The 27,910-nt window shown below is 44.7% G+C and overlaps 1 protein-coding gene across 2 annotated transcripts; it reads left to right on the forward strand.

Annotated features, from left to right (window-relative positions):
• The first annotated feature begins 57 nt into the window (after positions 1 to 57).
• Positions 58 to 27,910, forward strand: RPRD1B (regulation of nuclear pre-mRNA domain containing 1B). Of its 2 annotated transcripts, XM_074843269.1 has the most exons (7): positions 58 to 377; positions 1,998 to 2,127; positions 3,208 to 3,341; positions 10,718 to 10,830; positions 12,614 to 12,740; positions 13,742 to 13,917; positions 25,422 to 27,910. In XM_074843269.1, exons 1-7 carry the CDS (start codon positions 227 to 229, stop codon positions 25,569 to 25,571), a joined length of 981 nt encoding a protein of 326 aa, XP_074699370.1. In that variant the 5' UTR covers positions 58 to 226; the 3' UTR covers positions 25,572 to 27,910. The 2 variants fall into 2 exon arrangements, with proteins under 2 accessions (XP_074699370.1, XP_074699371.1); XM_074843270.1 differs by lacking the exons at positions 1,998 to 2,127; positions 3,208 to 3,341.

The raw sequence follows: 27,910 nt of genomic DNA on the forward strand, positions 1-27,910 counted from the left end.
CGCTGCGCAGGCGTGTGCCCGGAGCCGCATGCGCCGTGCGCGGCCCGTGCCCGGCCGAGCGGTGCTTCCCCCGCTCCCTCCGGCGACCCGTACGATGCCGCCCTTCGACCCGCCGCGGCGGGGTCAGAGGTCGCGCGGCCATCTTGTGGCGGCGGCTGGGTGTCGGTGAGGCGGCGTCGCGCCCTCCCCGCGGGCGGAGCAGCCCCGCGCGGGCCGGCCCGCCGCCATGTCCTCCTTCTCGGAGTCGGCGCTGGAGAAGAAGCTGTCGGAGCTGAGCAACTCCCAGCAGAGCGTGCAGACGCTCTCGCTGTGGCTCATCCACCACCGCAAGCACGCAGGGCCCATCGTCTCCGTCTGGCACCGGGAGCTCCGCAAAGGTACGCGGGGCGCGGGCCCGCCGGTCCCGCTCATGGGCCGCCGCGGGCTCGGGCGGTGTCCCGGCGGTGTGCCGCCCCCCAGGGCCCGCCTCGGGCAGCTGCGCCCCGGAGGGGTGGGGGGAGCCCATTCTGGCCGCCCCTTCGCCAGCGGGTAACGGGCGCCCGCCCGGCCGCGGTGGCGGAGCCGCTGCTGAGGCAGACCCCGGCGAGGGGCCGGTTCCTCCTCACGGCGGTCTCGGACCCCTTCGGGTGGGCGAGGCGGGAGCTACGGCAGTCCCGTTTCGCGGGAGCCTGGCCGCCGTTTCCCTGCCGGTGTGAATATTTATTGAACTTTGTGGGGAATATCGCGCCCCGGTGGGCGGGGGGGGTGTGCGGTGCTGTGGAGGGGGCGGGCAGGGAGACGGGCCGGAGCCGCCGGTAAAGCGGTGAGGAGGGGGGTGCTCGGCCGGGCAGCTTGGCTGTAAAACAAAGATGTTCTAAGCGCTTTCCCCAGGGTGTGCTCAAGTTAACTGCGAAGTGCTTCGTCGGCTGCTAGCGTTTAGATCTTGCTTTTAAATGTTGTGTTTGGGTTCACGGTACTTATCTATTACAGAATTGTGCTACGGGTTTAGGAGATAAGCAAAGTAAAAGCGGTTGTAGAGATCCGTAAGAACGGTTTGGGAGTATCACCCAGAAATACTCTGTGCTTTTTCTCCTTGCAGATTAACGTAACTGAAGTTAACTTGTGGTAACTTCTCAAATTGCTTCGTAATGAACTCAGGGAGGCCGCCAGTGTCAGTGCTGGTGCCCTGTCCCCCGGGGCAGCGGCGAAACCAGCCGGTGTCCCCGTTCTCGTCCTGGGCAGCCTTGGCCCCCTGGAGCGGACGGTGCCCATGAAGTCCGTGCTGGAGTAGCTTTCATGTGATCGCTGCAGTTGCCATTTGTAGCATATTAAGTCTGAACTTCTGAAAGACCTGGGTTCGGCCTGCTGTGGAAATAAGTGATTTTGTTTTCTGCCTCGTGTGTGCGTATTTGCAGCCAGTGCACTCCGGAGAACGGTGTGTCCCACCGATTGTGGCCGTAGGAGAATAGAAATTGATGGTGTCAAGATGGAAAAAGTTATGGTATATTGAAGAAATTTAATGTTGCTTTGGCACAGCATTGTCTGGAAAATATTTGAGTCTCCACAATAGCTTTCTCCTACAATTTCACTCTGCTCTGAATTAAGTGGTTCTATACCAAGTTTTTTTCCTGAAGTTAATTAATGAAAAAATAAGTCTATTGTTATATTCATTTGCTGGTAGGATAGAACAGTGCGTTTTAATCATGTGCTTAAAATTTATTTCTTACACAGCTTGCTTCAGACTTGAGGAGTCACTGTGCACAAAAAGCATTAAGATCATGTTTGTTTCATAAATTAGTTAGAAAAAAACCCTAAGCAGAAGGAGATCCAGAACTACTTGACTTGAAGGCCTCTGATTTGTCTTGGTAACATGGAAATATTTTGAACTTTGTTTTTAGACTGAAAAGCTATAAGCACCTTTGAAAACATGTTAATGATTCCAGGTGAAAGAAGTGAGAAATAAATGGAAACTCACTCTCTGTTTTTTTTTTCTTCCTTCTTTTTTTTTTCTTTCCCAGCAAAATCGAGTAGGAAACTTACTTTCCTGTATTTAGCAAATGATGTCATCCAGAACAGTAAGAGGAAAGGTCCTGAATTTACTAGGGAATTTGAATCTGTTCTTGTGGATGCTTTTTCTCATGTTGCCAGGTATGTTGCTGTATTATGTATGTATTCAACTTTTCTCTCTCTAGATTTGCCCTTTTGTTATACAAGGTTGAATTCAATTGGATTTTGTTTTGCTTTTAAGTCTCGGGGATGCTTGTACTCTCTCTCTGGTAGAGATTGGATTCTGTGGCTAGGAGCTGTTTAGTGTTAATGTTTCTCCTTGGTCAAACTTGTCTCCGTGTGAATCGGCCCCTCACAGCTTTACACATTTGTTCTGTGTGTGCAGCTTCTCCGTACTTAGTTGTTACCAAAGATCTTGCAGATCTGTTCCTGGGCACTGAAGCTGAACAGGTGCATGTGTTTATTAGAGCCACGTAACGAACGGCTCTTCCCCATTGTCAGAAGACTTCAGAAGAGCTGATGCTTTGGGTCACTGGATTCTAGTCAGTCTTCTGGTTGGAGCGTGGTTTCTTTTGTATTGCTGGTTTTAACGGTTATCTGATCATTAGTTTCCTTGCTAGAGGAAGGAAGAATTTTATATGTAAAAGGGAAGATGTGGCGCAGCTACCATCCTATCAAAAATGGACTATCATTTAGTTAAGATTGTCTCTAAATAGCGCACTAATTCCAGTTACCTCAACTAAACAGCTCTAATGTTCTGTGTGTTAGTGGTACGTGTTCGGGAGGGCTGTCTGACTTCAATGCGCTATGTGAGTACGTTTAAGTGCCTAATGATCCAAACAACCTGCTTTTTAATTGGGATGTTATTGGCTGAAACAACTGTTTAAAGTTAATACTCTGAATTGTAAACATGTCAACTTTAGGGTATTTTATAACCCTCCTTGCAAATTCTGAATGATAGCAAGCTTCTTCCTTCAAAACTTTTACTGCCCTGACTTTGGAGTGGGAGCGTGGGGCACTTTCAGACAATCTTTGGTCCAATAAAAGGGGAAAATTGACCACAAATGTGTTTTGCACAGTCTGTCTCAGATGATATGAAAGAGATTCTCTCCAAACGTGCAAATATTGTAATGGATGCAGCTGTTAGTTTGGAAGATGCTTTCTTAAAACATAAGGAATATTTTTCAGCTGAACTATAACAATTTTCTAATCTTTGAACAGAGAAGCAGACGAGGGCTGCAAAAAGCCCTTGGAACGATTGCTTAACATCTGGCAAGAAAGGAGTGTGTATGGCAGTGAGTTCATACAGCAACTGAAACTCTCTATGGAAGACTCCAATAGCCCCCAAACTAAAGGTAAACACATACTGCTTTAGTCGTGTGATTTATTTTGCTTTATAAATTGGTGCATGTTTCATTGAAAGTACTGTGAGGAGTCGAGCTCTGGCTCCTGTAATTGAGTGGCTGCCAGAGCTGGTCATGGAGATTCTTCAGGATTGTCTTGAGAGGAGTCTGATTTTCATTAAACCCGCAGTTCCAGTTTGCCGGTGTGTTGCCTTGTGACTTGTGGCTGGCAATAAGCTTAACTTAAGGTAATGTCGTCTTCTGCTCAGGCAGACAGAACGCTCCAGGGCTGCCTTTTGATGGGAAGACAAGTAGGGTGCAGGGAACTGTTGAGTCTGCCTTGAGAGTTAAAATTGTCCCACTCCACAGCTCTGAGAGTGGTCAGCTGGGTTATTATAATATTGTTTTCAATATTGTTAGTGCTTTAACTCTCATACTAATTGTTTTATTTTGCATAGTTACTATATTTTATTATGATTCAGTGAGGACTTTTTAATTGAAGGCTGGAATATATCCCCAAAAGCTTGTCTGGTCTCTTTTTTCTTATACCAGCTGACGTCGTTTGGGGAAAACAATAACTTTGCATCATTTTAACATCATTAGGCTGTCACGGTTATAATCTTGTTACTGCATGAGATAGATGTGAGAAACTGAGTGTAAGCTTCTTGCGTTTACTGTGCTTTTCTACCGCTTTGGCAGATACTGCCTCTTCTGTAGCATCTGAAAGTATTTAACTGGTAGTACAGTAATGAAGAGTGGGGAGCAGTAGGGTGCCTAACCCGTGGAAGGTGAGGGTCGAAAATCAAGAGTGTTCTGGTCTGGGGAATATTTGTCCACTTCACAGCTAAAGGAAGTGTCAGTGTCTTCAAATTAGATAAAATCACATTGATGCTTTGACCAAATTTTGCTCTGTTCCCCACAGAGGTGCGATGCTTTGTGTGAGAGTTGGCTTAGTCATTAGTAAAGTGCTCTTTTGCTGTTCTTAGGTGGTGAGAACAAGCAGGATATGTCTACTGGAGTTGGTAATTAATATAGAATTAATATGAAGACATGTTAATATCTTCAGCAGGTCAGGGGGAGGCCACAAAGATGCTCAGGGAGCTGGAGCACCTCCCCTGTGAGGACAGGCTGAGAGAGTTGGGGGGTTCAGCTGGAGAAGAGAAGGATCTGGGGAGACCTTAGAGTGGCCTCCTAGGACTGAAAGGGGCTACAGGAAAGGGGGGAGGGACTCTTGATCAGGGGGTAGGGATAGGATGAGGGGGAATGGTTTTAAACTGACAGAAGGCAGATTTAGATTAGATATAAGGCAGAAGTCCTTCCCTGTGAGGGTGGGGAGGCCCTGGCACAGGTTGCCCAGAGAAGCTGTGGCTGCCCCCTCTCTGGAAGGGTTCAAGGCCAGGTTGGACGGGGCTTTGGGCAACCTGGGCTAGTGGAAGGTGTCCCTGCCTGGGGCAGGGGGTGGGACTGGATGGGCCTTAAGGTCCCTTCCAACCCAAACCATTCCATGACTCTGTGATGAGCATTAATATGAGACGTGCCTCTGAAGACACATATCTGTGGCTGCAGTTTTGTGGCTTTTCACATACTTCTTCAGTCAAAATGACTGGGTGGTGCTTTAGCAGCTACAGCAGAGGCCTTCCAACTTACCACAATTGAAGTATGACATTCAGAAGGTCTTGGCATTTTTTCCCCAAGTGCTGGGAACCAGCTGACCTCAGCGAAGGGGTTGTCTCTTCTGTGTTGGACAGAGGGAGTCTCTGCTCAGGGCGGTGGGAGAGGGGAAGGGTGGAAGGTGTACGGTCTGCACGGACTGCCCCGTGTTGGGGTGGTTCTCTTGTCTGGGTGCAATGCATAAGACACCTGTTTGTCAGGAAAGGACAGGATTTACATGCCTGAATTCCTGTTGAACTGAGGATTTGAAACTGTTAATTTAAGGTACCTAGATACATATTTCACAAGTGTTTAACTTTTAATCCTAACAAAATGATACCGCGTGTCCACGAAACGCAGCTGGGGTGTCCTGGTGAGTTGACAACCAACTGCTGCTGAGTGTCTTCTCAACTTAAACGTGTTTATACAAAATGAAACCCTTCCGAAATGTAACAGACCTTTGTCTGTGGGAAACTGAATGAAGAAATACAAACATTTTAAGAACTGCTGTGTGCACATCTTCGCTTGGCGAGAAACTTCGTTTTTGTCTGGGTGATTGGAGATGTCATTGTGGTGTCTTTTATTTGAGAGAACAGTTCAGGCCTCTTCAGGAGTGTGAATATTTCTGCCTTCTTGCCAATTTGTTGTAAAAAAGAAATGGAGATTTTTAAACCAAGAGAATAAATTTTAAACAGTCAGCAGAGTTCTCCTGAGATTTTCTCCTTGTTTTGACTGACTTGTTTTCAAATGAGCTTCTTAATGGTAAGAGCTGGTTTCACATGGGGTTTTTATGGATTTCTAAGATAAACTGGAATTTGTCCAGTTTCTGGTGGGGGACTGTCTCTGTTGCAGAAGGCTTTGTTGTAGTTACTCTATTTCGTTTTCAAACAGGTGGACAATAATATATTGTGTTTACAGATACAATGTTTATCATAAACATGGAAAAACATAGTACACTGCTCCTCCAAACCCATTCTGACTTCCTGGTTTTGTGTACACCCAAGGTAGACAGAGCTGAGAAACAGGTGGTGACAGGATCTGTAGAGTGGTGCAAGGCTGTGCCATTAAAACAAAATTTTGAAGCTCCTTAAGAGTATCTGGTGCCACAATAATGAGTACTGTTTCCTTCAGCCGAAGGGATGGCAACGGGCCCATGCAGGCGGTTCTCTATGGCTTTTCCATATCGCAGTGTCTTAAATAAAATGGGCTGGAGGTGCCGCTTGCTGAAGGGGATGGCTCCGCTCGGGTTGCGGAGCACCACTTAAGGGTGTGAAACTTGCCAAAATAGCGCAGAGTCCTGCGTCGGCGAGGAGAGACATCGTTAACGCTTCTCAGTCTGTGTTTCAGTGGTGCAGCTTATTTCTTGTTCCACTAGCAGCAAGGCCTTGGGTGAACGTGTAGCAGTTCGGTTGGCGGCACGTGCCGCGTTCCTGCCGTGGAACAGAGCTGATTGCACAGAAGATGAAGCTTTCTCTTCAGAGCAGCGGAGGGGGCAGAGCACCAGCCCTTTCCAAGCATTGCGTTCCCTGGTGACTTCCTCAGGGGTGCAGCTCACTACTGTATTTTAGTCTTTCGGGTTCCTGGAGGAGATACGCATCTACGTGGAAATGAGGGTTTGAGTATTGATATCGTATATGCTTTTAACTCTGATTGTATTCATTAAGCTTGCATTTGCTTTCTCATTAACCTCATTTTTATAAGAATGTTTCTTTTGACAAGCAATAGGGAAGAGAGGAACCACCCATTTATCTTAAAGCCTGGGAAAACTGGGTCTGTAGAGGTTTGATGTAAAATCCTTTAGGTGATATAACCTATATAGCTGACATGTTTTCATTGTCTTTGTAATAAGCAGCTGAAGGAAGTCCTTGAATGTGCTGTGATGTAGGAGTGTCACACTAACGCAGAACTGAACTGCTGCCCATCTGCTCTGGTTGGGTTTATATTGCAAATCCTGGCGCAGGAAGTCAGCCCCATGTTAAAATGTGGAGAAAAGCATCGGAGAGGAGAGCAGGCAGGGATGCTTCCAGGAATTACGTAAATAAAGGCACCTGGAGAAGGACTAGGAATCATTCTGGAGCAGATCAACTCCAGTTATGCTCGGCCTAGGAGAGGCTGCCAGGAAATCTGTGTGTAACGAGAACTTAATTGTGAATAGTCTACCTCAGAGAAACAAAGGGTCAGAGCAGTTGGGGGGTGCATGGGACCTTTGGGTTTCTCTTTATTTTGTTCTTCTCTGTCTTCTGGTGTTCTGTGATGGTCTTCTGTTTTCTTTTAGGAATGCTGTCTGTCTGTTGTTGTATTCAATGTTTTGTCCTAAATCACTTTCCAAAAGTGTCTTTCATGTGAGTTTACTTGGATCCTGCACAAGTTGCCAAACCCCTGGTGCTTGGAACCTAAAGCCCACATAAGTGGGGGTTTTTTTAGTTACAGTTTTGGGAGGCTTATTTTTTTGTTATGCTGATTGAGGATAATAACCCTGCCAACACAAAAAACCACTTAAATTCAGCTGGTCTGCTTTTCAAGAAAACCACTACCTATAGAGCTTGAGAAGTACAAACCCCTGTTTACAGGTTTGCTGTTCTTGTAGAACTACGGTCTCCATTAAATGGCGTTTCCTTGCACGTTTCCCTTGCAAGTTTCTGCTCATGCCACTTGTCGTGTAACTGTATGCTTAACTGATGGAAAAGGCACGTGATTAGCTGTGCCGAGACTAATAAATCCTCATGCGAATTAAGGACTATTTGGGTTTTTTTAAAAAACGTCAGAACCCTTTGCCTAGTTGCTTCCAGTGAAAGGCATTGTCTGCATGGGGAGTTCCTTACCATGAGCTGTGGCTGCTTCTTGAACGAGGAGATGAACATAACCAAGTCCTCATGAGAGAAGATAATTTTATATTGCCTTGAGATTAAAAAACCCCCACACAAACCCACTGTTTTTAACAGAGGGAAGCTTTAAACTCCTAGTTACCTTTTTGGATGTGTGTGTACAGCTTCCACAGTCGGTTTCTCTTTACTCTGTGTATGAGCCTGGAGTCAAATCAAAGAAGCCTGTTTCCCTCTGAAAAGAGTTGTCAAGCGGTGGGTGCAAAGAGGTGAACACCCTAGATGGGAAGATGTCCTGTGTTGCCAGGCTTTGTCACTAAGGTCTTTGACGCTCTAAGCTTCCTCGAGCCACTGGAGATGGTTTGGAAACTGAAAAGTTGGTGGAGAAATACCTTCTCAGGTCTCTCTGGACACTGCAACAGCAAGATAACAACAGCCTGGAGTTTCACTGCAAAGCTGTCATGACAGCAATTGTCGGTCGTTTTGGAGAAACAAAGTGCTTTGCTCTTTGGAGGCTTTCAGGGAGCAGTTCAGTTTGAGCTGTGAAGAACACCTGAACCAAACAGGAAAGCTGACTTCATCTCTAGTAGTGGCTTCTCTGCCTTCTTTATGTCCGTGTCAAGAATGGGCTCTTGGTTTTCCTGGAAGAAGCTGTCCATATTCTACAAGGATATCGCGATTGTTTCAGAAGATGTGTTACGTACCATTGTTGAATTCTGGTCAGTTTTAGACGCTCTTAATGCTTGTTTTCCTCTTCTCTTGTTGGATTTGATAGGCTTTCTCAGAAGCGTAGACTGCAGTGGTTAAATTACTTCTGGCTAGCAGGTTTAGAGAGCCACCCAGGCAGGGGGTGTTCTAATTTATGCCTTGCTTCCTGTTCTCTTTCAGGGGTCCTTTTCCACTATGTGCTCCTGAGTTTAAAAATAAGTGTGGGTTTGGGTTTTTTCAGTTTTGATGAAATGGAGATGGTGTTTCTAGGATTCTTCAATGAGGTTGTCTGCTGCCCCTGTTTACCAGTGCAGAGGAAGAAAGTGCAAGAGTCCCCATGTATGTCATGCTACTCATGGCCAAAATGCTACTTCAAAGCTGCCTCCTTTGTGCTCCTTTGTCTACTGGCCACCTTGTCCCTTCAGTGGCCATTCGTGTGCTCGGGGAGTGGCCTCTCTCCAGACAGGCTGGCTAGCGCCTGGTGCTCAGGGCTGCAGGTGTCCCTGCACCTACCTTCTTCTGGGGGTTTCCAGTCAAACTTGCTTGGTCTTGGTCAGATGGAAAATTCTCTGAATTCTGAATGCTCTGTTAGTCGTAGGCAAAGCATAGTAGCGTGTCTTGTGGCGGGCCAGTTGGCAGCACAGCAGGAAGAGCTCTTCAGCAGTTGAAATCCCAGTTCTCATTCGTGCACTCTGGTCGTGCATTCTTCTATTGATTACCTTGTTTATCTTTGTTGGTTAATTACTTTATAAGTGCACACAAGTGATAAATACTGATGGCACAGCTTGAAATGCTCTCTTCGGCTGTTTTGTCGTCTGCGCGTCTGCAGTTCAGCTCCACTCGTGTCTCTTGCAGACCGCAGCGGACAGCCGCGGTTTTTCTTGTTGATCTGGTATCTGCCTGTCAGTCAGGTTATCAAGCGCTCTCTTACATCAGTTGTGCACTTACAATACTTAGACTGTAGCTTTTTCTACGCTGGATAGCTTTGCTTTAGCAGACATCAAAAATCTGTTTGGTTTAGGGTGACTGTTTTCTGGGCCTCTTTGCCTTCCATTGAGTAAGTCTCTAACAGCGACGCGTTTGTGTCTACCTCACGAAGATCCTTCGGCTTCTTCCCCACACGAGCGGGATGGACAGCACCTCTGACTTTCTTTCCACTAAAATAAAGTGTTTTCAGACTATGTCCCACTGGACAAGGCAGGCAAAATTCTGCATTTAAAGACAGACCTTTCTGTTTGCTTCCTCATTAGCATTGGGCAGACTGATTTAATTTTAAAGAGTGATCTTGGATTTCCCTGTGAGTCAAAGGATATAACTCCTTCGTTATCTCGGCAAAACTTGATTCCATTGAAGAGATGTTCTCAAGACTCTGTCCACAGCTTTATTACAAATTATCCAGGCTCTTACTAATTTTGGTGGCAAGTCTGAAGAATGATCTGTCATCTTCTGAAGGTTCTGTAACTGGCTGAAAGGCTGCATTAAGATTTCTGACTCATTAAATCAACTGTCTCTTCCCTTTCAAGCTAAGGAATGCTACGCTAAGGCTCATTTAACCAAAGCTGTCTTGCTTTATGAAACCCTTATTTCTGAAGAATTACAGGTTACCTGCTTGGAGATGGGTTTGTGCTCTGCCCGTCGCTGTTGTTGCTGTTGCATCTTAGAGTTTTGGTTTCACAGAGCTGTGCTGGAGTCTTTACTTTGGTGGAAGAATGGAAGGCTGAACAACCAGCAGTTGCTGAGTTATTGTGGGACCACAGTGAACATATACTTGGTGCAAAGAGATAACTTGAAATTCTTCTGCCCATAGGTATCTCAGCATCAGTGCTTCATTTCTGCTGGTAGAGATCCTCACCCGCATACGTGGTGTTAACCAGAGGATCTGAGCAGGGCTCAAGACCTGCCATTTATTGACAAATCGGGCGTTTGCTCACCTCTCCTGCTTTCGGTGTAGGAGGCACAAATGCGGATGCAGCGCGCACTGCGATGTGAAGGCTGTACCCTTGTACTGGTGTGTGGGCAAAGTCAACCTTGTATTGCTGTTTTGCATTTGAGTGTTTGGAATATGATGCCAACATTGGGGTCCAACCGTGGTCATCCTTCTCTTTAGAGAGCTTACTCAGCAAAGCATCTGGTACAATTTTCTTGAAGTAGAGATAGTTAAGGTGGGCAGATCTGGCATCCAAACAAGCTGCTTATGTGTGTCTTTAGTTACAGAGGAGAAGAAGTCTTTAAAGCGGACTTTTCAGCAAATACAAGAGGAGGAGGATGATGATTACCCCGGGAGCTACTCGCCCCAAGACCCCAGCGCTGGGCCGCTGCTGGTAGGTGGGCTGGGCCGCGGGGGGATGTTGCCGAGGCACCTCCCGCCTGGGTGCCACAAGGTGGAGCTGCCAACAAGAGAAAGGATGGGAGTGGGGGAGAGGCAGCTGGGGTGCAATGGAACAGCCTTTCCCTGCTGAAATAGGGTGCCACTTCTGGGCGGCTTCGGGTGGTCTCAACCATGGTCTGGGTCGTGCTGCCAGCAACAGAACTCAAAGGGCTGCTGGAAGAACAGACCATATTTTAAATTTTTCTACGACCAGTGTGTAATCTCCCAAACCCAAACATGGTTAAAAATTATTTTTTTGTAGGACATCACTTTCCATGAGCTACTAAAAAGCTCAGCCTTTGATAGATTTGTATGGAGTTGGTTAGAAAAAACAGCTCTGAAGACTTTATTTTGAGGCTGACACGTTAGTGGTGTGGAAATAGTGGGAATGAAATAAGGGGTCATTCTGACCATTTGAGGCTACAAAATGAACATATGTTAAACCACTGTCTATTTGAAAAGGATAAAAAAACCCACCACCCATCTGGTAGACTGTAAACGTTGAAAAATAAAAATAAATAACAGTTGTCAAGGAAATAAGTGAGATTTTTTTGTTGTTGTTTTCACCTCCAGATGCCTTGCAGCTTATGGTTTCTCTTGATGATAAGCATTGTCTTTGTTACTGTTGGAAATCATTAGCAGTTTGTAAAGAAGTAGTAAATATTAGGTAATGGACTTCTTTTTCAGATTAAACAAATATTTATTTAATTTTTTTTCAGTGTTTTTATTAGTTTTCAAACTATTGAAATGTAGTTTAAACATTCGTGGTGTTGTTTACAGGGCTAGTGTTCCAGTTTCAAAAACCTCCCACTAAAACTTCAGTATTTTTTAAAACAAAAGAAACTTCACTTTTTTCTGGGCTGGGATTCTCTCTTTCTCCTTTTTTAAAATTTTTTTGAGCAGGGAAGAAATATGGTGTGTCAGGGGAGGTCCACTTAAGGCTGTCTTCATCCACATCCTTTTTAAGCTAGGATACGTCTTGAGTGTATTCATTTAAACTGACACATTTTTCCTCAGTGCACAAAAACCAGCTGCGAGATGAAGTTGAGGAGATACAGTGGAGCCTGGTTTAATTGCAGATTGCAAATTAAACTGCAGAGAGCCAGTTGGGCGAAGTGGGGATAGCAATGGCTTTGCAGAATCAGGACAATAGAAAGTTTGCTTTAACAGGGACAGCTCTCATTGTCATCAAAGTTTATGGTAGGTAACCAGTTACAAAATTCTAAATCTTATAACGATGGAAATCTGACACAGGTTTGGACTGATACAAGTTTGGTTTGGGGGTTTTTTTTGCTATGTCAGAATGCACCTTTGGAATCGAACACAAAGGTGCAGGTACACTCCTGCTGGTCGGAGGAAGTGTCAGGGATGCTCAGCTAAAAGCTCTCGTCCCAGCTTGGTGCGGCGCAGAGGGCTGATGGCTGTTTCTCAGACTGGTGTGGTCATGTGCTTTTCAGCTTTCTCTTAAATTCTCTTCATTGGAATGAGAAGGTTTCTGCTGCGGAGTCTTGAAAAAGATGATCCTACTGTAATTATGCGCAAGTTCCTGAACACTGGGATATTGTAAACTTAGTGAATACTCCCTGTGTTGGGAAGCAACAGTTTAAAAATTACTTGAAGAAAATACTCCAAAAATGGTTGCTTTCAAAGGTGGGTGACCTCAGATGCAGTGGCCACATCCATGGGCAATGGCATAAAAGTTACCCAGTTGTAATGTTGGCTGACTTGTCTTGTAGACTGAGGATTTGATCAAAGCCCTACAAGACCTGGAAAATGCAGCATCGGGAGACGCAACAGTGCGGCAAAAAATTGCCTCCCTGCCTCAGGAAGTTCAAGATGTTTCATTACTGGAGAAAATTACAGGTATGAAACAGGAAGATGTATGAACATGGGCCCAAAGAATAACTTGGAAATCAAAGTGTTTTCTTCTTTAAATAATCACAATGTATAGTGGAGTGAGTTCCTGCTTTTGTGTCCTTGCTTTGTAGCTCTTGGGTAATTGATAGGTAGCAATCCTGTGATGTAAAATTGAAGGTGAAACTCAGATAGCTTGTTCTACTACTTTGGCTTTGTGCTTTGAGAGTATCAACAGCATTTTGCAAGAATGTAAAGGAAATAGGGCCAGAGTTCTCAGATGGATGTGTTTGATTTTGAACACCTTGACTGTTAGATATTTTTATCAGGCTCTGCTGAGTACACACGTATTCCTTGATTGCTACGGAAGAGGAAACTCGCTACACCCATTAGTCTGTCAGCCTTTGTCTAAATGGACTTTTGCAATTGTATTTGAAAAATAATCTTAATAGAAGCATTTACAGGTTGAACTGATTTGGCTTTTGTTCCTGGAAGTAGTTTTATTTTGGAACTCATTATGAACTGTCACTTAGTCCTTTATAATATGCTCGTACAGTGTCCAGCACTGAAGACTGGTGTGCAGTTCGTATGTTTGCTTGTATTGATACTGAGGAGTTATTCAGAGAAAAGAGGAATTAAAAAGTGCACACCATGTTTAAATGTGGAAACTACCTGATTCGTTTAACTGAACGTACAGCCTAATGTTTTAGTTTAACCTGTTGATAGAGACTAACTTCACAGATTTATATATCCACCCCCCTGCCATTATTGATACTCTGCAAGAATAAAATGCAATCGATCACATCAGTGTCCAAAACCCACCGTTCTGGGGTTGTTAGTCCTGCCTCTTTCCTTTATATCCCCTGGGATAGGAACTCCTCTTTTCCGGGCAAGCCAGAAGTGTATTTCTGAATGAGATGTGCGTGTGGCTGGTGAACTGTAGCCCCTCTGTCAAGATACAGAAGGTTGTAAACTTTGTCCTCTAAAGTACCCAACACTTCTGCCTGTAGACAAAGAGGCAGCCGAACGTCTTTCGAAGACAGTGGACGAAGCCTGCCTGTTGCTGGCGGAGTACAACGGCCGGCTGGCGGCGGAGCTGGAGGACCGGCGGCAGCTGGCACGCATGCTGATCGAGTACACCCAGAACCAGAAGGATGTCCTGACGGAGAAGGAGAAGAAGCTGGAAGTGAGTACTGATTGCGGCGGGGCCGGCAGGCCCGTTGTCTCACCCAGTGCACCCACGCGACTCTGATCTGTGTGTTCCTCTCCGGGGAGATGACTCTGGGTGTTATCTTTACATTTGGAGTAAACAGGGGTAAGAAAGCGGTGGAAAAGGTCTGGAGAAGGCAAATCTGTCCTGATGTTCAGTCTAGTATGTTTTAATACACCTGGACATGGATGGCCCAGAACTCTGAGCTTACAGAAAAATAGGCTCACCTAACAAAGTTTCTTCAGATTTACCCTATTGTTTTATGAAATCCCCATTTCCAAAATACCAGCCTCGCTTTGCCATAATTAGCTGGGCTGTTTGTTTATTGGTGGGGTGTTTTTGTGGTTCTTTTCCGTGTGGTTGGGTGCCCCTCATCAGCCTTCCCAGCCCCTGCTTGACAAGGGTTGAAACAAGATCTTGTGGTATCCATCCTGCAACAGCCCCTCCAGCCTACGGCTTCGGTGATGGAGTGTAAACAGGGCTGACGCGAGAGACCATGACTTGGGTTTCCTGCCGTAGCTCCTCGAACAAGGAGGGCAGGACACTGTGAAATGAGGCTCGGCTGCCTGGACCTGAGCACCAGCTGCACGTCCTGGAGCGAGTGCAGAGGCTGCGGCAGCCAGCCATTTCTCTGAAATGTTCTTTCTCGAAGGAAGTTCTTCCACGCTAGTCCCAAGATGCGGTGCTGAAAGTTTAATTAATGATTGTGGTTGTATGTCACTCTGCCATCTGTTAAACTGGCCCTTGGCGGCACATTAAGGGCTTCCTCGGCGCTGTCGGCTGCCGGTTATTATGAGCAGCTGTTGCTGGGTGGGACGTGAGTTGCTGTAGAGGACAAAATCTTCTGGAAGGAGACACTGCTGTAGCCATGTGGGCTGTTTGCTGCCATGACAAACCTAATCCTCTGACAGCTAGGCAACATTGTTCTGAGGTACATTTTGAGTGTTTTCTTTGCCATGTGTGTTTATATTAGAGTTTCTCAACGTCTTGTGACTGTGAACATGTTGCTTTTCCAGAGCAACATGTTTTCCAAATCAGCCAGACAAGTGCTGATTCCACATTCAGAATTAGAGTGGGTAGTTAATAATTCTGTTAAATTGTTTAGCTTGAATTTCTTCAAGCATAGCGTCTGTCTTATGCCTGAGTCATTAAAAGGCACTTTCAGACATGGATATGAAAGACGCTATAAAATGAATCCTGTTTGGCACCTGATTTATTTGCTGAATACTAGTGGAAGTCGTGCGTCAGGTGGGTTTTTTCCTTGCTGAAAGAAGGACACCTGTCGTCGTGTGTGTGTATATATAAAAATATATAAATGATAGACATACTGCTGTTTACTTTTTTTTTAAAAAGGCAAGAAATAGGTAGTAAAATGCTGCACAGTAATGTTTTAAAAAGCCCAGAACAATCCATAAATTTGAGTTAGGAAATTAAGAAATTCATAATGCAACATTAATTTAAGTTTCTAATGCATTAGCTGAAATGTGACAGTTGTGGTGGTTTTTGTTTTGGAAAATATCATAGAAACGCAGAATGGTTTGGGTTGGAAGGGACCTTAAAGCCCATCCGGTCCCACCCCCTGCCCCAGGCAGGGACACCTTCCACTAGCCCAGGTTGCCCAAAGCCCCGTCCAACCTGGCCTTGAACCCTTCCAGGGAGGGGGCAGCCACAGCTTCTCTGGGCAACCTGTGCCAGGGCCTCCCCACCCTCACAGGGGAGAATTTCTTCTTATATCTGATCTAAATCTGCCCTCTGTCAGTTTAAACCTGTTACCTCTTGTCCTATCCCTCTCCCCCCAATCAAGAGTCCCTCCCCCCTTTCCTGTAGCCCCTTTCAGTTCTGGGAGGCAGCTCTAAGGTCTCCCCGGATCCTTCTCTTCTCCAGCTGAACCCGCCCAACTCTCTCAGCCTGTCCTCACAGGGGGGTGCTCCAGCCCCCCGATCGTCTTCATGGCCTCCTCTGGGCTCACTCCCAACATGTCCAATATCCTTTTGGTAAGGAATGTTACTTGAAAATTGTAACTCTGGCAGAGGCAAAAATATAATCCTGAAAATGAAGCGGTTCACTGGCTGAGCTACTTCGTTAATAGGAATAATCCTGCTGAGGCAACAGGACCCGGTGCTTGCCCATGTTAAGTGTAAACATGTTCTTTAATACGTTGGAAACTAAAGAATGGTGTTATAAAATATCTGCTCAGGTTAGCATCTTTGTCATTCTGCCAAAACAAGGTGGCCGTAGCACTGTAGAAGTCTAAAACGAGTTGTGGGAAATGCCACTCTTTAATACTTGCTTAACATGAAAGCACAATTCATACCCGTGTCAAATCTCAAATCTTAGCTGAGGGATATTGCCTGATTAAAGCCTTCCATTGTTCTTGAGTTGTAGAGGGTTAATAAATAGTGGGAGATGTTGGTTACAGATATGGCAGGTCATATCTGCTCATCAGTTTTGTTTGAGGCTTTGATGTTCTCACAGTAACGTTGTTGAGAAGCCTGGATTTTTCTTTGTAGTGCTAATAAGCATTTTAATAGAAGGATCTGAAATTCTTGTAGCAATTAAGAATGTATTAAAAAACAAAACAGTTACTCAAGCAAAGACTGAAATAAGAAAATAACTTGAAACAATCTAATTTTACATGTCTTCTCATTGTATGCTTTGCTCTCTCAGGGTTCCCTTTCCAGAATCTTTGGTGCTATTGTCTGAGTTTTTTCTCCTGACTCTCGGATGAGATGGTGTTTTTAGATAGAAGATGGATTGTTTACTTTGCTCTTCTAGTCCACCCAAGGCTGCTGGTTGGGGAAAGGAGTTTCTGATTGTAACATGACTCAAGGCTTTATTTTAAAATATGGAAATGTCTCATTTGGAAATCACTCTCGATATTTTTTGTATTTTATTTACGCAGAAAGCGAAGTCACTGTGATAGCAATGAAAGTAGCTAATCTACATCTTTTGAAAAGCAGCTTTTGTGGTCTAAAGAGCTACAGTTGTTTACTAATCCTGTTAATACTATCCTGCATGAAACACAGCAAATTCTCAAAACATTTACATAAACTCAGTGTAGTTATGTCTAGTGGGCTAATGCTCAAAATACTTTGCAATGTCAAAACCCTGTGACATAGAGCTCTTGTCATCAGTTGCAGAAAAGCTGTTTAGTGAAGGGACAACATGCTGAGAACGGCGGCTTTGGCCGATGAATCGCGCTTCGGCGTTGGTAGGGGCTGGGTGAGCAGGGGCTGGAACAACTTGGTGTGAAGAGGCACTGGCAGTCGGAAGGGAGAAAGCTGCCACAGAGCCTGAGGACTGTAACATATGGACAAACTGCTTTTAGGGTACGGATTGAAAAAATTGGAAGTGTAATAATTAGGATTACTTTATCGGGAGGAGGGGGAGATTGTGATCATTTGATTGTAGTCTAAAAGCACTTGGGAGGAGGAGGTAGAATTCCTTTAGTCCTGGCAATAGGCTGCAGAGCAAAATCAGCTGGACCAAAGCTGACCCTGAACAGCCTGTGACAAGGCACGTGTTTCTAAGGGTAAATATTCCTTAGATTAACTTACTGAAAGGTATGGTGGATCCTGTCGTTCAACATCTGAACACTGAATTTCTTTTTAAATGGTGTTTCATCTCAGTCAGAAGTTGTGGGCTTGGTACTGCAGCTGCTCTATGATCTTCCATGGCCTGGACTTTGATAATAGCTGTCAGGAAATAAAATCCATTTTCAGACAGGCATAGAAACAAGAACTGGTGTTCCTCTAAGAATGAGATAAGGTGTCTTCGTGTCTCACACGAGTATTTAACTTCCAGTGAAAGTTCTCTGATTTGTGTTATTTTTGGCCATTGCTGCCCGTTACAATTACCGAGTACAATTGGCTGGGGAGGGTTTTTGTCCTTCAGCACCTGAGTCTGCAGAACTTCAAGGGGAAGGATTGTCTTTTGAAGCCGGTGTGCTCTTCCTGAGGGCACAGCAGGCGAGGGCAAAAAAATCCAGGGAATCAGTTTGTGTGAAACTGGAACGTAGGGGGAGATATCCAGGAGAACGTTTCCATTTTGGTCTGGCAGGTGACTGTAAAATGACGTCACCTGAATAGATGGGACGAGAAGAACCAAGTGGAGATAGTGCTAGAAAATGGCAAATGGTGTGGAAGCTTTATGGGCGTCTGAAATAACTACTGACAGTAGCAGAGTGGGAGTAAGTGGAGGGAGGGTTGTTTTAATCTAATGCGGAGGGGCGGGGAGGAGAGGAGAATGTCTGTTCAGATTTTTGTGTTGATTTGCAGCGATGCCGAGTTCTTCCCAGTGCCCTCCAGGTGTCTTCTGTACCTGCGCTTGCAAAAGGTGATGTGAGGCACATGCTCTAGTATATACAGTGTGTATATGTAGTACAGTGTGTATGTGGGGGGTGTGTACGTAGGAATACGTGTGTGTGTTTGTGTGCATGTCTGTATAAAGAACATACTGTATTTAAGGTCCAGTTTAGGGGAAATTTTCTGATTGTTGACTGCACCTGAAAAATTATGACTTAAAACCCTGCTGAGAGCTGTGGGGGTTTTTAGATGTTGGTGGTTTTTAATATTCATGGCTTCAAGGCACCTTTAATAAGGGTTAAAGCTGTGTCCATATGAATTTGCAAACCCTCTTTGATAGTGCATCTCTGAAGATGAAGTACAATCTCTGCTGAGATTTTCTGGACTGCCGGCACTACACATTTTCTTGAAATACGGTTTAGTTCAGTGGGTTAATGCACAATTTATTGCTGTGTTGCTGCCACTGCTTAGGTTTTGTTGCATGTCACTGTTGGCACGCCCTTGTGGCTGCTGCTTTCCTCTCAGATGAGAATTCTTGGGTTGGGGTATATTCATTTCAGTGGTTTAGGCAGGGAACAAGAGGTGAAGTTTTAGTTTTTCTGCCAGGAAACAAAAACGTCAGTGTTTTACATGTGTGCAAGCAGCAGGAGACAGCCCTGGGAACTGGGCAGCAGAGGGGGGTCTGCTCTGTGCCCTGGGCAGGGCGAGGGGGTCCTGAGCAGGAGCCCCCAGGCTGAGAGTCGTGCTCGGGGCTGTCGAACTCAGCGGCTGGTCAGCAGGGCAGAGGGGACTGGCAGTACCTCAGCGTTTCCAGCTGCGAGCCGCGCGTGCCTCGGGGCGTGGGGCGAGAGCCACGGCTCTCGTGGCGGTGCCATGATCGGAGGCTGCAGCCGGTCTGGCTCTGCTGTGTGGCTCCAGGCAGCAGCTGTGTCTCTTCGCACGATGCAGAGGTGTAATTTCTTCACTTTGTAGGCACTTTAGGCATTCACAATTGTAGTAGTACTGCAAATGAAATCATATTAAAAAATAAAAGCAAATAAAAATAATCCAATATTAACATATAACATCTTTATGCATTTTACTGAAGTGAATCAGTGTATAACTACTCTTTTGCTTAAGATGCTTGGAGAGGTGAGTGTGGAGCTGTTTGCTTATGCCCTAAGTGTTGATTTTTGTCATGAACATCATCTCCCCCCCAGTGCTTTTTGCGGGAAGGATATGTTGCAGCAGAAGCCAGGTTGCATTGCCATTGTACGGGGGCAGCCTGGGCCAGTTCTGAGAGAGCTTCTCAGGGTGGCAGAGGCCAGTGGAGGAGGAGGAGGAGGCATCTCCAGCAGCTGCAGAGGCCTCTGTGGCTGACTGTTCGGTTGGACAACTTCAAGTTGTCCGAAGCAGAGAGGAGAGCAAGGAGACAGGTTATGGTTTCAGAGCATGTAATTGTGCCAAGAGCAGAAATACCATCTCTGGTGAAGCGTGATGAACGATGCCGTGGAAGAAAGAAGCCTTGTCAGATTTAAAAGGGCAAGACTGTGAACAAGTTTAAGGTATGAAAATGAACTGAAGCTCTGTGAGGAAATACATCATTCAAGCTCTGATTCCTGGGCTGCATCTTTCAGATGTGTTGTATAAAAACCTCCAGTTTGTTGGTTTAGTGCTGCTGCAAAATGAGAACTGGCTTCACCACGAGCATTTGTTTTCATGTGGCTTTTGAGGTGGGTTCTGCTGCGCTGAACTTATGAAATGGGAGACGTTTCCCTCTCTGTTATGGGCTGTGTGGCTGTTAAAACCCCTCCAGGCATTTGCCGCGCTGCTGCAGGAGGTGAGGACACGGCGCTGGGCAGCTGCGGGCCTGTCTGCGCTCTTCTCTGCAGGCCTTGTCAAGGTGGCATCCCTGTCCTAGTCCAGCAAGCCCAGACAGACTGTTTCAGAGGACTCTGGGTTCTGGATCAGGCCTTACATGTGTCTAATCTCTCACTTGGGTTCAGTTGAATTTGACTGGAAATAAGCAAGTTTATAGATAATTCATGTCTTGTTTCTGGTTCTTTCCTGATTTTTGTGTTTGTCAGCTGCCTTCTTTTGACCAAGACTACTTTTATTTCTAGGACTCTAGGGTTTCTTTACAAAGCAAATTCGTGTCTGTGTTGCAGACAGACTCTTTAAAATTTGCTTTCTGTGAGGTTTGGGTGGTTCTAAGTGCAGTGGAGAAAGCTGTTCCCCCCGCTGGTGGAGCTGTAGGTAATTCTGCCTGGCACACTGACCAGCGCCTCCCGCCGCCGCGTGGGGAAGGTTGGCTTATAAAATACAGGGTAGGGTATGGTTTTAAAATGGGGTTTATTCAAATGTGACACTTGAGAATGTGGAAAGAGGTGGGTTTGAAGGCAGGAGAAAAGTGCTGGTGCACGTGGCACACTTCCGTTGGAGAAGGGGAATTTTGAACTGCTGCTGAACAGGCCCGAAGGAATAGCGGGGCGGGAGGTGGAGTGAGCCGGGCACCGTCTGTACGGGCTTGTTCTGGAGCACGAAACTGAGATCCAGCAGTGGGCTTTCTTCAATGTTATCTAGCAAATTGTATGTGCTAAAAAAAAAAAAGTTGGGTTGTCCTCTAGGTGTATATACACTGGAAGTATTGATTAGTAATAATTCATGCTTTCTTAGGTAATAAGGAACAACCTTGGGCTGGGGAAACCCCGAAACCAACAAACCAACCCGTTACTGTTCTGGTGTGTGATGTGTTTTGTCAGGGCTCACACATGCTCTTCGCTTACTTGCTAAGCAGGAACTTCATTCTCCTGGCTTTAAAAAGGTGTTATTTTTGTTAATTTTCACCCAGTGCCTCTCATATTGGTCATTTCTTACAGACACGCTGTCAGGCGTGTGAACATGCTTATTCTAACGAGTTTTAATGAGTGAGTTTTACAGTACTCTGCGTAGGTTCAGTGGCAAGTGGCAAAAGCAAAGGAAAACCTGATCAACCTGCTGTACTAGTGTTGTATATTTAACAATTTTAAATAGAGATTTTACACAACCATATAAACAGATTACTGTCAAAGTCACTTCACTACATACTGTTTTCAAATTTCTGCCGAGCCTTGGTGCATTTTTGCCCTGACTTCTGTGGTCTTCTGCTTCTGGACCTCTGGCTGAAGCTCTGGCATACCAAAACCAGGCCTGACTGGCTGCTCTTCCTAGGCACTTTCCAAATTCTCATTAGTGCCTAACTAGATGTTTTTGAGTAGATGCAACTGCTGTGATGACTTACAGCATGTTACTGCTTGACCCAGCACAGGAATGAAGTGTCCAGGGCAAATTGTAAGCTGAAATAAAACAAAGTCCGTGCTGCGGAGCTCGACAAGGTGAAGCAAACCGTGCAACAGCCCTCAGAAGGAATTTCCTGTCACGCCGATTACAGTCAGGTTTATAATGTTCAAGCAAGGCTGCTTTTGAATGAAACACTTCTGTCGGGTTCGTTCGGTGGTGGTTAATTCTAATTTTGCATTTCTTTCAGGGGCTGAGTATCTAATTCACTTGGCCGCTGTGGCTGTAGAATGCCGCATACTGAAAGGGAATGGTGATTAGCAAAGGCATTCGTGTGGCACAGCGCCAGTTTTCGCTGTATCATCCTGAAACTCCTGCTTACAGCAAAGATCTCATTATTTTGTCTAAAAAAAGCAAATAGCATCCAAATACTATTAATCTTAATGAAAGCCTGCTATGGAGCGAGGCAATTAGCTAGACACATGAAGTACAAACTAAGACCTCAGACAGCAGCGGTTTCTTTCAAGTGCACTTCATATTTTTTCAGTTTTACAGAATGGAGGGACCTTATGCAGAAATGTGCAAGGTGCGGTTTCAAAGCATGTCACGGGCTACATGAAAAATATGGTTTCCCATAAAACCTGCTTCCAGAGTCCTACGTTGCAGAATATGGCCACAACTTGGTTTGTGGAAAAGGAAAAGCCCCTGAACCTGGAAGTTGTAAATGGTTTTGGGGCTATTGCTGCCTTTTCCTTGCGAGTACTTTTTTCCTCCTTTTTTTTTTTTTCCCCCTAACAGATAGGACTTAGGCCTCACTGCTTTAACAAAAACTTTTGTGTGGACTAGTTGATGCCTGCATTAACCTACTAGTAAGGTGGGGTTACTTAGAATTCTCCATGTAGCTCTCAGTGTAGAGTATCCCTGAAACTGGGGGTGTGTTAAGAGCAATATTTTCCTAAAAGTTTGAAGCTGTTAACTGGGAATCTGGGAACAGGTTGCTGCTGTTAATGTGTGGAGGAATTGCTCCTAAGTCTGTATATTTGCCATAGCAAAAAAAACAGAACAGAAATACTGTTTGCATACATCTGAGCGGTTCTTCATTTGTTGTTGTGTTTTCTCAGAGCTGGGCTATCAAGCAAGGCTCTGGAAAGATTCTCAGTCCCCTAAATATCAGGAAGCAGATATTGTTTGGATCTAATACAATTGTAATAGTCACACAAGTGGTCTTCAGCTGAAAAACCATCGTGTCCTCATCCCAGGTGCCCACTAGAAGTAGCGTGTCCTGGTCCTCTTGTCAGCCTTGCCCTGATGGTGGCAGGACCTCAGTCTTCCCGTGAAGGTAGACGCTGTGTTGTACCCCTTTCTACAGAATTCTTGTGCGTGGATCTTGGCAATTCAAGTAGTATTTGAGGTATTTTCTTGGCTTATGCTTGGAATTTGCACCTTCTACCCATTTATCAGACTTGGAGGACTCGCCAGCTGCCTTACCCTTCTTGATTTCTTTCCTATCTTTAGTAAAAATTACTAGAGAAAAAAAAAGGCGATATTCAGTCTTGGCAGAGTTTGGCATTCTGGAGCAAGCACTGCCCTTTCTTTCCTGACTTGATATCCATCACTCCTTGGCAATGTCCTGAATGATGATTTTTTTTTTTAATTTATTTTTTTTTAAGACAGTTTTCTGGGGGCATCAGAAAGCAGTCTGAGTCCAGCCTCTTCCACCTTCTATCCGTGAGCATTTGGAATACAATAATACAATAAATATTTTTGCTGCCTGTATCTATGGGCAGGAGCTGGTGTTCTGCTGTCTCCCTGCCTCGTGTTATCCGTGACGTGCCAGCCTTGAGCAGAGCTCCCCGTGTGCCACCTCCCCAGTCAGGATGTGGTACTGCCATGGCTTTCCTCTTTATCTGCTTTTGTTCTGTATTCCTCCTTAAAAATCTGGGGTGTTCCTGGTTTTGTTCTCTGTCTTCATAACGTGACTTTCTTGACTTGTTTCCCTATTTAAGTATTTCCCGAAATGGTATGACTAGGGATGTGGGGTGCGTTCTTATTTTGATCCTGATTCTTTGTCTTCCATTAAAACAAAACAAATCCTCACAATCCTAAATTAATAGGGGCACCTTCTCCTGAGGTTTTTTGTTGTTGTTCTCCTCTAGGCTTGAGAACAGTACACTGTGGTTTATGAAGCTGGTAGAGTTTTTGTTTGAACTTGATTATTTCAGTATATATCCTGTGTACGTTAACAGAAGTGTTTGGTTATGGTGGCTCCTTAACTCACTGAGACTCATAAGAGGATTTAAGTTTGAAATAGGCTTTTAAAGGACATTCTTATTTGGTGCTGGCAGGAAATTTATGGAATATATTTACATAGCCGTTCCGGGCGGAGGCGTGTTCTGAGTTGTTGCAGTTGACTGCTGCTCTTGCCATTCTAATTCAAAGTAATGAAACACAGAGTGTAAACTCATTGCTTGTAAACCCGCAGGAGCTGCTGCACTTTGATATTTGGAGAAGGTGAAGAGAATTTCCATCATTGAGAAGGTTAGAAAGACTGGATTAAAGTTGTAAACTCTTCAGAAAGATGTTTAGATTAAATGTGTGTCTAGTTTTATTTGATCTTCAAAGATAAATTTCTGTTCTCTGGTAAAGTGTTCTCTTTGCCAAGTAATTAAGAAATGAAAATTAACTTAGTATTACAACTGAGTGTATGGAAGACTATTCTGTGTATGATTTTTCTTACTTTTCTTTCTTTCTTGTTTCCTGCATTCTGGAGATTCCATGAAAAATATGCCACGCGCAGCTGGGTGAAGACTGGTGCATTCCAAAAGAAATGATGTGATACCGGGTTTTGTTACTTAAGTAGCTGTCTTCTATGACTGTTACATAACCATTTAGAATCACAAAACTTTGAAAATTACATAAACATTATTCTTTAATTGAGCTTCTGTATTAGATAACTTGGATATGTGTTGTGTGCTCTTAAATGGCCTCTAAACATAATTTAACAAGGTACGACTCTCTTTCATTTTCAGGGTCCAGACTCTTCCTCTGTCTGCTCGTTATGAAACACTAGTCACTGCTATCTGCTGTCTCTTAGGTTGTGGAGATTTCTGAAGGTGGATAGATGTTCCTTACTGGGCTTTTAATGCTCAATCTGGACCTCATTTGTGGAAAAACTACTTGCAAGTTTCCTCTTCAGGGGTGTTTAACTTACTGTTTTTCTCCCTTTGTAATAAAATTCTGGAAGTGTTAGTGTCTGTATTTAGCTTGGTTTCTCCCCAGTGTGGATGTGTCTTTCTCCGGTCACCACCTCGTGCTCCCACACGTTTCTGTGGTGGTTGTGAGCGCGGCGGTCTCGTGGCACAGCTGCTGTGGTTGCTGGCATGAGCTGTCCAACAACTCACGGGGGAGGGCCGATTTCACAACCAAAACTTGGTTTTGATTTAGTGACTTGAAAGGGAAAATTGGATTATCCGAATATTCAAAACTGATCAAGTTTGGAAAAAAACAAAAAACAACGAACCTCAAACAAGAACCCCAAGAGTGTTTTAGCAGCCTGGTGCTAGTAGCAGCCCTGGTGTGGCTCGGCCGGCTGCCTGCCAGGGGAGGGCTGTGGGGAGCGCCCTGCCCGCGCTGGCAGGGGGACCAGGGCAGAGCCACTGCCTGGGGACACTTCCCAAAGACTCTGCCAGGCCCCGCTGGGGGCACTTTGCGCAGCTTCTGTTGAAGTGACCCAGGGCAGGGTTAGTGGTTTGGGGATGCCAAGGCCTGGGGACGGGCTGGGAATTGGGGTGCAGGTGACTGCGTGTGCCGCCACCAGCGAGCCAGCGCCTCAGAATCCTCAGCTGGAAAACGCTCTGGGCTTCGCTAAAAGCACTGCTAATTAACCTGTGCTTAATCTCCCTTCTCTTGTCTCTTCCCTAGGAGTACAAACAGAAGCTTGCTCGGGTAACCCAGGTCCGCAAGGAGCTGAAGTCCCACATCCAGAGCCTGCCGGACCTGTCCCTGCTGCCCAATGTCACGGGAGGTCTGGCACCTCTGCCGTCTGCTGGTGACCTCTTTTCAACAGACTAGAGCAAATGGTGTCCCCCCGTTTCCGTGATTACCAGCAGAAGTGAGAAGACTCTGGTGTTGACTGGAAAGCCAGTCTTCCAAGATCTACGGTAGGAAGGAACTCGCAGACCCTGCTTTCAACCTCTTGGCTGCTCGTGCTCACCCTCTCTCTGCATACACTGGCTCATGGTGAGGGGAGGAAGAAGAGCGAGTTTTTGTGAGCTCTGAAGGGAGTGGGGGTAGTCCATATAGGCAAACTTTTCTCATATTTTTTCCATACTCTTTAGTTGCTGTTTGCTCTTAGCACTTGTTACCCCCACAAAAGTCATGAGAATCATGTACATACACACCTGGAAAGTTTTCAAAGGAAGTTTGACCATACGACGTTTTTCCTCTGTAAAAGTATTGTATTATTTCTGAACGAGTCTGGTCCGTTGTAGCTGGGTTTCTGAACCTCATCTCTGAGAGCAGTAGAGAGGCTGATGGGCTTCGCAGGGACGTGTGTGTGCAGGTGCTGCGCCACGGCAGCGTAAGGAGGTGGCATCTACTGAGCAATGGTACAGAGAAATATCTTCCCTCAGTCTACAGTTCCTCGTGCTGCCGGGGACTGACACGGAGAGAGTTCCCATTTGGCATGTACGTAAATTGAAACTCACCACAGGCAATAAAAATAAGCAGCTTTTCTTTGTGAATTAGAGCGCGCTTCATAATTTACACTCTGCTGAGCAATGCAGAACTGGATATTACCTAAATGAGAGTGGAAGTAAATTTTGTTCTAGCTACCTTAGATTTATACCACATTTTTCCTCTTCATTATACGAAATCAGCTGGTCACAGAAGCTGAGGGGTTGGAATGGTGTATTGCAGCTGTTGACATCCCTGTGACAGGCACTGTCAGATCTACGCTCAGGATGGTTACATTGAAAATACTATTCTATAAATTCTCTCCATAGCTTTAGTGAAGTTCTTTGATGCACAGAAGTTAAATGTGGTATAAATATTTATTTATATAGAAAATAGACCCATATATATGCACATATCCTGTATGCACATGTACCATGTCCATGCATGTAGATATTAGAAGGATGTAATTTTGTGTCACAGATTATTGTGAGTTGATTTTTATAATTGGAAAAAGTAAAAAAAAAAAAAAAAAAAAAAGCCAATTTACAGTACTCTTAGTTCCCTTAGGTTGCTAGCTAACGTTTCGGCTGCCGTGGATGTAGTTACATTTCGGTTTGTGTGTTGGCTCTGACAAGCTGGACTCTGATCACTGAAAACCATTCCAATTTGGATAACAATTCTGTTTAAATTTAGCACCTCTCACTAGAAAACGTTTCTGGAAACACTTGATCTGATAATGCAGGTTTTGTAACACAAAGGCTGCAGTTAGTTGATGTGCTGTGTTTGTGCCTCCCTATAGTCTTAAGCTGCTGTTGTCAAAGACATGAGAGGAAACCTACAGAAAGGCAACGCTTGTTCTGCGTCCTCGTTAATTTATTTTACAGGGTATTCAGTCGCCTATTCAGCATTCAGTTAAACAAATAATACAGCATTTTTTGGTCATTAGGTTGTTAAGAAGCTCACGTCCTTTTCTTACTGGCACTTCATTTTGTCCTTTTTTTAAACCTCCTTGCACCCTTACTGCCCAGCCAAGAAATGTGTTTTTCTCTTTAGTTTACAGGAAGTTTTCCAGTGGCAGAACGCTTCTTTCCGTGAATTGGTTTGATTGTACAGCCTTTTATGGTCCAAACATTGCTTAGATAAAGCACTGTACATTCTCTCTGCTTTTGCCAAAAATGAAAAACAAAAACCCCACCAAACCTCGAAAACCCAAACCAAAAGACTCATTTCTATCCTGTCCCAGCTCATGGAGTTACCCAGAGGCTGTTTCAACCAATAATTGTTTTGACCATTGATTGAATGTGTGTCCATTATAGAACAAAAAAGCTGTCATAGAAAAAATTATGTAGACAAATGTGTTGACATCTTGCGCTGTTGTTTTGGGCAAATCTTCTGTGAGAGAGTGGTATGTTTTGGGGTTTTTTTAATTGAAATGTTTTGATTTTTTTTTTTCCAAATATATGTGTGTGTTTTATTTTGCTTAATTTAAATGAAGTCTTGTGGTTTTTAATTTTATTTGTTTCACTTTTTTGGGCAAAGGGCATCTGGTGAACTGGGTGACATTCTCTCAAAGTTAAACAGATTTCCCCAAGGTGTGTCTTTTTTTAACAAAAGCTTAAATCTGTATATGAATTGATTTAGGATTAATTTAGACATATAGGCTGCCATTTGTGACAGCAGTATATTCTGAAATGTCTCATAGATATCTATTTTTGAATAAAGAGGGTGTCGTTGAA

The sequence above is a fragment of the Strix aluco genome, chromosome 17, assembly GCF_031877795.1.
Source record: "Strix aluco isolate bStrAlu1 chromosome 17, bStrAlu1.hap1, whole genome shotgun sequence".
Taxonomy (NCBI): Eukaryota; Metazoa; Chordata; class Aves; order Strigiformes; family Strigidae; genus Strix; species Strix aluco.